Below are 9648 nucleotides of genomic sequence, written 5' to 3'. Positions count from 1 at the left end.
GAAAATAAAAAAATGACAGATATTTTAGTAAAAAACGATCAAAGAGCTTAAACCATGCGAAGATTACAAAGGTATGGCAAAGTTCTACAGCCCATACCTCATACAATATCTCAACTCTAAACCCTAAACCCTTCACCCAAACACAAAACTTGTGAATTTCATCTTGCGGAAATGCCTTATGAGGTGTTCAAATCATCAATGCATACCCATTAATCAAGCCTAAGCAATGCTTGAACCCAGTCACTGTAGCAAGCTTTGTCAACATGCCTACTAGATTCTCAGTGTGTATCTTCTCTGGAAAAAAATTACGCCATCAAATACGACTTCACAGATAAAATGACACTTGAGGTTGATATGCGTGGTCCTTACACAATACACTTGGTTTTTCACAGTGTATATTCAACTTTGGCTATCGATGTAGAATTGTCGTATACCTTGGTCCCATCAGCCATATAGTTTCTTTCATGCCCTCGGTCATGGACTAGTTTTTAACTTTTTATCATAGACATCACAACTATCAATTGTATAATTGACCTCTAGCTAACTCATAGTACCTCTTGAAAGGGCAAAGACATAGCCCGTAGTGGTCCTCATCATATCCAGGCACCCAACATAATCAGAATCTACACAACCAACAAAATCTTTAGTGTCGTAATCCCTATCAGACCCTAGACTAACAACCGATGTTCCCTTTAGATACATAAGTATCTATTTTATTGCGGCCTACCAGTGTAAACGTGACATGCATGGGACCTAGGACTACCTCTCTTTGTTTCCTTTTCTCTTCTTTTTTTTTTTTTTTTTTTCCTGCGTGGGGTTAGGCAGTAGCATAGTTAGGCTTCTAACTTGGGATTTGCTAGCGTCCATCGCAGATGGTCTGTTGCATGTCAGATGAGCCACACAGGCTCACTTTACAGCAGCTTTTGTCTTCATTCATGATGTGGCTGATCTGACATGCAACAGACCATCTGCGATGGACGCTAGGATGCTAGCAAATCCCATCTAATTTTCCTCTTTATATAACTAAGTTTTATTCTTTTTATACAATTTAATTGCCATGTGAGGATATTTGTATACATTTAAATCATATTATACAACAATATATGGCAAGAGGAATTCTAGACTGAAGGGAGCCCTTCCAAAAAAGAGGTAAAAGGGCTCTCCTATTTGCTAGACATCACCATCATGCATTAATAACTGCTGAAAAGTCAAACATGATGGTGATGTGCAGCCAATGGAGGAGCCCTTTCACCTCTTTTTTGCAAGGGCTCCCTTCAGTTTAGACTTCTTCATATGGTAATACATAAATTTCTTATAATATAGATGTTTGCTATGTAAGTAAGTTAATCACTATGAAATTTTACAGCTACAATTTATTTGGTAGTTACAGAAAAATTTATATTTGAAAGATATTTTGGCGTAGATTGTAGTCCCCTGTGTTATTGGATTACTAATCTGGCAGGGGTCCAACAAAATCTCAGCTTAATTAATCAAAAATATCCCTATCACATTGAGATTTTTATTTTATCACTCATCATCATCATCATCAGCAAGGGAGTCATAAGTGAGCTTGATGACATCAGAGATATGCCCTTTAATATTAGGCACTTCTCTTGTGTAATTTGTCAACAAAGCTGCATGAAGGATTAGTTAGACATAGCAATTTTTATATGCTTAAGTTAGTAAAAACATAATTTCCACTCAATTCTTTATGACAAAGCTAACATTAATTAAATGTCCTATCTTATGTTGGTATTATGATACTAAGGCCATGTTTTGCAACCATGAATTTTTTTCATGATAAATTAGTTTCTCGAGTGATGAGAGAGCAGGGTAAAACAGGTGGAAGAAGGAGAGACTTGAGAGGAAACGAATGAGTAGAGGATGAGAAGTGTCTAAAATGCAAGGAAAAAAATCAATCATATTTTGGGTGGAGTTTTTTGTTTCCTTTTTTTCCAGGCTTTTCTTACCCTCTCCTCCGCCAGTTCCTATCGTGTGTATCCCTCTCCCACCCTTCCTCACCATTGCTATCGTGTGTATCCCTCTCCCACCCTTCCTCACCATTGGATAAACTAATAGTCCAAGGCAAAAAGAATCATGCTAGCCAACACATGGCCTACATGCTTATCACAATCAAATATTCTACAGTGATATGACTCAAAAATTATGTTTAACGACATATTTGGAAACCATGAAAAAATAATTTGATGGAATCCTTGTTAAACCTCGTCTCACTCATTATCCCCTCAAATCTCTCTCTCTCTACGCCCCTTTTTTACACTAAGGCCATGTCTGGCAAGTGGTGAGAGAGGGTAGGTAGGAGTGGGAGAAGGAGAGTTTTGAGAGAGGGCACGAATGAATAGAGGGTGAGAAGTGCTTGAAAAACGAGAAATTATATGATGTAAGACCTTGAACATGTACTCATCATCCCAAATATCTGTCAAAGGGGGGAAATTTCGGAAATATCCACCAGAGCGCTGCGGGGGGGGGGGGGGGGGGGGGGGGGGAGAGGGGGGCTTTGATTATCACTGCCCAAAAATTATATTCGCTCCCCCCCCCCCCCCCCCCCCCCCCCCCCCGGCCCACAACAGAAATCGTTAACTTTTAACGCATTTGGTGTTAACGGTAGCTACTCTCCACCCTTAAGGCCATTGGATTAAGATGCCAGATCAATCGGTGAGTGGGCCCACAACTCTTATCTCTCTCTGAATCTACGCACCCGGCGCACGTTAGTAAGAAGTAGAGAAAGAGAACGTAATGCCCTCATAAAAGCGCGTAAGGCCTACCGCCTACGACCATTCTTCCAAATTCCAACGAGGAAAAAGAAGCTTTGAACCAAAACCAAAAAAGGCCCCAAAACTCAGTCTCCGTCTCAGGTAGAAATTTCAGAGAGAGAGAGAGAGAGAGAGAGAGAGAGAGAGAGAGAGATGTCTTGTTCTTCATCATCAGAATCAGAGGAAGAAGACGAGGGTACTGATGCTTACCGGAAAGGAGGATACCACGCAGTGAGAGCCGGAGATCCGTTCGCCGGAGGGCGATATGTTGCTCAGAGAAAACTCGGTTGGGGTCATTTCTCCACCGTTTGGCTTGCCTATGACACCCGATTCTCCGTACTTTTTTAAAAACATTTCTCTTTATTTTGCTCTTTTCTTTATTTACTGCTCTCTGTTTTTCTCAATTGAGTGCTCTTTGAAAAGATGGTATATTTCCTTCATTTTCTGATCTGGGTTTCCTTTGTTTTGGGGAGATTCGTCTGATGATTGCTGTATTTGGGAAAGATTTCGTATTTGGTTTGATTTGTGTATTTGAGAGCAAATTTCTGTTATGGGTTTTTTTTATCTGTTTATTTTAGTCTCAGATTGATTTGGATTATTGGTTCTAGATGCTGATTTTTTCTACTCTTTATTCATTTTCTGTTTCTGATTTACCTTTTTATATTCTGGGTCCTTCTATTAAGCTGCTAATTGTTTGAATTCTGAAGAAATTGCATCCTTTATGGGTTAACTTTTTTTTATCATTTATGGGTTATCTTTTTTTTTATCATTGATGGGTTATCTGAATTCGGCCTATTCTTTTATGGGTGACCACTAATTTGAAAAAAAAAATTCCAATCAAATTTTGTTTAAGCACATTTAATAAATCAAAATCTAATATTGGATCACAGAGATCATCATATTATCAATCAATATGATACCATGTATGATCACTATATTAGCTCTATCAGTCTTAACAAAACTCTCTCCTTTTTGTCCATCTCATCTTCTTTTTTTATCCCTTATTTTCTGGGTTTCTTTTCCTTGTTCGACCTTCATCCATTTTTAAACTTTCCTTTGCATAACTTACTTGCAAGTACTGTTTTTCTCCTCCATTTTCACCCTTCTCTGAATCACCATTCTTTCCTTCCTCTTGCAGAGATTTGTGGCTCTTAAAATCCAGAAGAGTGCGGCAGAATTCGCTGAAGGCGCCCTCCACGAGATCGAGGTTCTCTCTGCAATTGCCAATGAAGATTCCTCAAATTCCAAGTGCATTATCCAATTGCTCGACCACTTTAAGCATTACGGTCCGAATGGGCAGCATATCTGTATGGTCAGTGAATTCCTTGGAGACAGTTTACTCCGCTTGATAAAACGCAATCATTACAAAGGCCTTGAATTGAATAAAGTTAGGGAGATTTGCAGGTGGGTCTTGTTGGGTCTCGATTACTTGCACCGAGAACTTGGTATAATTCACACAGATTTAAAACCAGAAAATGTTCTTCTTGTTTCTACCATCAACCCTGCAAAGGACCCCATTCGATCTGGTGTTTCACCAATCCTTGAGAGGCCTGAGGGCAATCCAAATGGGGGAATTGTGGCAAATATAGATGAGAAGAAGCTGAAGAAAAAGGCAAAGAGGGCGGCAGCGAAGATCTCAGTGAGGAGAGAATCAGTGGAGGGGATTTCAGAGAAGCGGCGGTGGAGTTTAGAAGGAATTGATCTGAGGTGCAAGGTTGTAGATTTTGGGAATGCATGTTGGGTTGATAGGAAATTCACAGACGCTATTCAGACTAGGCAGTATAGAGCACCTGAGGTTATTATTGGGTCTGGGTACTCTTTTTCTGCTGATATTTGGTCTTTCGCTTGCATTAGTTTTGAGCTTGCCACGGGTGATATGCTGTTTGTTCCTAAGGGTGGCCAGGGATTTGATGAAGATGAGGTAGGAGGTTTCTTGTTTCTTATTTCTTTTTTTTTCTTTTTTTGTATCATTATCTTTTTTCGTAAAAAAAATAGAACTATGGTGTTTCTTCTAGGTTGATGATAAATGCTGTTGTGAGTCTTGTGACTTGTGAGGAGTCAGTTCCTGAAGTGTGATTTGTGTAAATTCCCAAGATCAACGATGAGAAGCCATAGGGCTGATGTGGATAACCCCACATCTAGGACCAATCAAATATGAATTAAAACACTAAAATAAAGTTCCAAATAAAAGAAAACAAACATGTCCTCAATTGAGGTTTCTTTCTTTCTTTTGTCCTTATGCTTTTTTGCCACATCTGTATGCTTTGTTTCTCCTTTGTTTTTCTCTATATGTATTGACCATCTCGGTCCCGGTTTTCTGTTCTTTATCTAATAAATTCTAGCTGCTATTCAAAAAAAAAAAAAAACACTATACTAATCTTAAGGTTAAATCACATCAAGATGGTAGAATCTCTCTTTGATGGGCTAATACTTTTTTTCTCGGAATGACTGAAAATGAACTCTATTTTTCGTTCTACCAGAAGATTCTCCAATAAGTAGTTAATTGCTGAACTTCACGATTTTGGAAATGACCATGATCATTGATTAGAAAATGATGAAATGCATCTGATTAGTTATTTTGTCTTTTTTACACAACCATAAAGAGAAAGAGTAAACAAGCTGTGATACTTTTTCCGTAAAATGTTGATGAGGATAATTAGTAACTTTATGAACTTTTATTACGACTATCCCCATGATCATAGATAGGATATTGATGGAATTTATGATTGGATACTTTTTCAAATGCCTTGGCACAAGAAATTTGGTTTCTTAAACTGATTGATTATCTATGAGTCGGTGATTGTCATCAAATCTTATAAATTATTGTCATGAGATGGCTCAGAAGGACGAAGTTATGAATTTTTCATTTGCTTGATTCATTATGATATCGTCATATAATTTATCTTACATATTGATAATCTGTACCTAGAATGGCCTGATAGAGTTCTCGATTTTCTGATTGATTTTGTGAAAAAATATGAAAATTTCTTTATATAAACGATTAGTCTCTGAGATAGCTTTGAGTGTTCTTCATGACTGTGTCAAGTTTCTTCAGTTCATTGGCAAGTAGTTACTAGCTAATGGCTTGAGAAATTGAATTCTTTTTATGTTTTTTCCTTCACTTGTCCTGCAAAATGCATGAAATTCTCTGAGGTTCTGGAAAACATGATGTGGAAATATTAATTTTTCCTTGTCTTCATGAAATGAATATAATGTTTATTCCCTTTTTGGATAGGCTAAACATGCACCTTAGCTGTTGTGAATAGGTATGGGATTTATATTGTGAAATGTCTGTGGATGACATCGTATTGGTTTCAGGATCACTTGGCTATGATGATGGAACTCCTTGGAAAGATGCCTCGGAAGGTGATGGCATTTTTTGTTCTCCCAATCTCTAATGATTACCTAATATTCTAAAAGCCTAAAACCAGATTCCTCCCACCTTTTTACACAGGTTGCTATTGGGGGATCTCAATCGAAGGATTTGTTTGACAGACATGGAGACCTGAAGAGGATCAGAAGGCTGAAATTTTGGCCATTAGATCGGCTTCTAGTCGATAAATACAATTTTTCTGACTCTGATGCGCAGGAGTTTGCAGATTTTCTGCGCCCCCTTCTCGATTTTGCACCAGAGATGCGGCCGACAGCAGCACAGTGCCTTCAGCACCCATGGCTCAAAAGCATAAATCTGAAGCCAAATGATGAAAAGAAAGACTTGGGTGTTGAAAAGTTGGAGGTTGGGATGAGCAGGCTGCAGGTTAATGTGGCTAAATGATGGTTGGATTTAAGGCTTTGGCATGTTCCACCCTTTAAAAATCTCCTCTCCAATTTGGGTTGTGTATGTAATTTACCCTAGGGGCTTTAACTTTCAATAAGATTCATTTGATTGGTTAGAAGTTTATAATTAATTATACTGTTGTGACACTTGGGAGGAAGTGACTTCAAGGAAGAGATTGGGGTTTAATGGATGGGTTATGAGCCTACAGCTGCATCAATGATTTCGAGACTTATGCGAGGAAGATATGTATCTAAAAATACATTAAGGGGATTGAAGATGGTGAGAGTATCTGGTTGACTGGGAAGGAAAGATAGGGAGGAGAGTCCACACATTAACGGGATTGAAGATGGTGAGTATCTGGTTGACTGGGAAGGAACGATAGGGAGGAGAGTCCCACAACATGCTTTCATTGATTTTAACATCTATAAAGTGTATATATGTTGGCATTTAAAACGCAATGCCTATTCCTTTCAGGGGACCTTTTTGAAAATAAAAGACAGCTCAACTATAAGGTACTGGCACTGCTTGGCCTTATCAGAGGAGAGCCCATGTGGGCAGTGGGAAGCTTTTGCTTTTTAAAGAGGGGCCTGGTCTGTCTATGAATGAGTGCTGCACTTTTTAGTCGAGTTGTGTAAGTTCGCGATCACAGACTTGACTTGTGACGGACTCCATTTAAGGTGGAAATTTCCTTTGTTTCTTTGCCAAACTTGTACTCATGATTATGTATTTCTAAAATTAACTTCAGTTGCATCTAATAGATTATATTTGTCATTGATTTTGTACTTGGCTTGGTAGCGTGGAGATCCATCTCTCAACTTGTCGCTTGATTTTGCTCTGTTTGGATGCCGGGGTTTTTTTTTTTTTCCTGGGATTTATGTGGGTAAAGGTTTAGTGGTCACATCAGCTTTTTCTTGCTGACATCAAGTATAATAGTTGAAACTGAATGGCCTTTCAATTTTGAGATGTGATATATATGTTGTCTGCTTTCCTTTTTCACTCAAAATACTCATAATGAAATTTGGAGCAGTTTGTGTTGTGGTAAATCATTTCTTTACTTATTACAGTCATTTTTTATTTGTCTTAATGGCCATGCTTCTTTATTAGCACTAGTCCCTGCCCGTTGGAAGCTTTCCAGAACTTCATCTTGAGATTGCCTTTTATGTCTGTTTTTTTTAAATACTTCACCTTGAGATTGACGTTACCTCATTCTATCGAGTTCTTTTTTTTTTTTTTTTTAATGGTACTTTGCAAGTTCAATTCTCCAGGATTACACTTTCTCGATCTATCAAGATCTTTACTCACCAAAATAAAAAAGTTCTTTACTCATTGAACTTGTCATTTCATGAACGTGATCTTTCACTATATGTGAAAAACATTATACAAGGATTACAATGGATTAACCCAAAACTTTCAAACATGCAACATTTTCTTTGCTTTCTCAATCAAGACTGTACACAAGAGAAACCCAAGAAAAAACTCGACGGTAACCCGAGAAATAACCGCACAAGAAAATACAAGAAAACTCTCTCTCTCTCTCTCTCTCTCTCTCTCTCTCTCTTGCCTCCTCTTTGCGACCGTCACACAAAGAGCTTCTCTGCCAAAAAGAAAAATGCTTCTTTCTTCCTTTTATACTCAGGTCTTCCAAAAAACCTAAAATAAGCATTTCTATTCTTAGCTTTCCACTAAAACCATGGGAAACAAGTCAACTTTCTCAACAATCTTCACCTTGACTTGTTTTCAGGTGATCTGAAGATTTTCCATTGAAGTTGTCACAGGTCTGCTGTCACCGCAAATCACCATTGGCCTTCCGAAGTACAAGCTAAACATCATCGAATCATCCTGCTTCTGATCACTCATCTTGACTCGATCAACACGGCCCCATTGACACGGTCAACCATGGAGAGGGATCTCAATCCATCCTCCCCATCGCATGTATTTTCACTACGCCATCGTCTGCAACCTAGAAACTCATCTCTGCACCAATTGCGAAATAGATCCTACGCGCGTGCACGTCACCACTCCTCGGTGTAAAATTTTCTTGGCACATGATGGTGGGTCTCACGCTAATCAAACCATGAGGTGCAAAATGGTAGGTCCACCTTATGCATGGGTTTTGCACTTTTGCTAGAGATGATGGGACCCACCATCAGAACATGAGGTGTAAAATGGTGGGTCCCCAGCATGTGATATAATATTGGTTGGAACCATGCTACGGTGTAAATGGTGAAATTAAAAAAAGACGACTAACAGAATGTTTTTATTCTCTGAAATTTGGCATTAGATTTCTAGGGGAATGTTAAGGGGCTAATTTTTCCTCGTTCAAAAACCGACTAATTAGTAATTAGCACTTCCTTTCAAGGGAAAATTTTTTGTAAGAATTTTTTTTTTCGAAAAAGGTGGATGACAGCAGAGAGAAACATGCTGGAGTCGGTTCTGCCATTATTTTCTTCATCCCTGGTTTCTAGTGAATCCCCCCTCTCATCAGGACCCGTGATCCTCAACTCTTAAGGGGGGGTCGTTAAGCAAGCCCCTGGTTTGCGTCTTCTCAGTAAGACTTGAGACTAAAATACAAAAGTACCAGGATCATTCTCGAGTGGGAATCCCATTCATTCGCTTCATAGAGGAGGAGGGGAAAAAAACAAAGGGGAAGTGATACCCCCAACCCCCCTTGACCGGCTGTGAAGCCACAACCACTCAACCAGTCACACACTCTCTCTCTCTCTCTCTCTCTCTCTCTCTCTCTCTGTTGATGGGGCCCAAAAACGTTATTGTTTAGTTCTTTGAACAAGGTGGGCCCCACCCATTCTCTCACAACCAGTGCTCCATCCCTTATCTAATTGAACATGAATCCTTAGTGGGGCCCAAGTATGAACACTTGAGATCTTTCAAGAAAGTGCACACCATAAAGAGTGTATTTTTTTTTTAAAATAAAAAATTCACTTGAGCTTACTTTATTCAAAGATCCAAACCGTTCATTTGTTGCGACCCACCGTACATAGGCATTGCCCAAAAAATTAACTCCCTAAGATGATCCTAACTCTTCAAATTGTAGAGATTTTTATACTGAGGCGTCATCATATTAGATTGGAGGGTTAG

General features: G+C 38.8%; 1 protein-coding gene across 1 annotated transcript; it reads left to right on the top strand.

Annotated features, from left to right (window-relative positions):
• The first annotated feature begins 2757 nt into the window (after positions 1-2757).
• LOC143886701 (uncharacterized) lies at positions 2758-7334 on the top strand. The gene is made up of 5 exons (XM_077390783.1): positions 2758-2886; positions 2917-3110; positions 3913-4695; positions 6093-6140; positions 6229-7334. Exons 2-5 carry the CDS (start codon positions 2928-2930, stop codon positions 6547-6549), a joined length of 1335 nt encoding a protein of 444 aa, XP_077246898.1. The 5' UTR covers positions 2758-2886; positions 2917-2927; the 3' UTR covers positions 6550-7334.
• Positions 7335-9648: the final 2314 nt, after the last annotated feature.

Source organism: Tasmannia lanceolata, unplaced genomic scaffold, assembly GCF_043159265.1.
Source record: "Tasmannia lanceolata isolate RefF3 unplaced genomic scaffold, GAP_Taslan_0.1 ptg000011l, whole genome shotgun sequence".
Lineage (NCBI taxonomy): Eukaryota > Viridiplantae > Streptophyta > Magnoliopsida > Canellales > Winteraceae > Tasmannia > Tasmannia lanceolata.
This window is presented reverse-complemented; position numbering and strand designations above follow the sequence as displayed.

Coding starts and splice junctions, on each gene's coding strand:
- LOC143886701 (XM_077390783.1), top strand. CDS start 2,928: ATGTCTTGTTCTTCATCATCAGAATCAGAGGAAGAAGACGAGGGTACT. Junction 3,111..3,912: donor CCTATGACACCCGATTCTCC/GTACTTTTTTAA, acceptor TTCCTCTTGCAG/AGATTTGTGGCTCTTAAAAT. Junction 6,141..6,228: donor TTGGAAAGATGCCTCGGAAG/GTGATGGCATTT, acceptor CTTTTTACACAG/GTTGCTATTGGGGGATCTCA.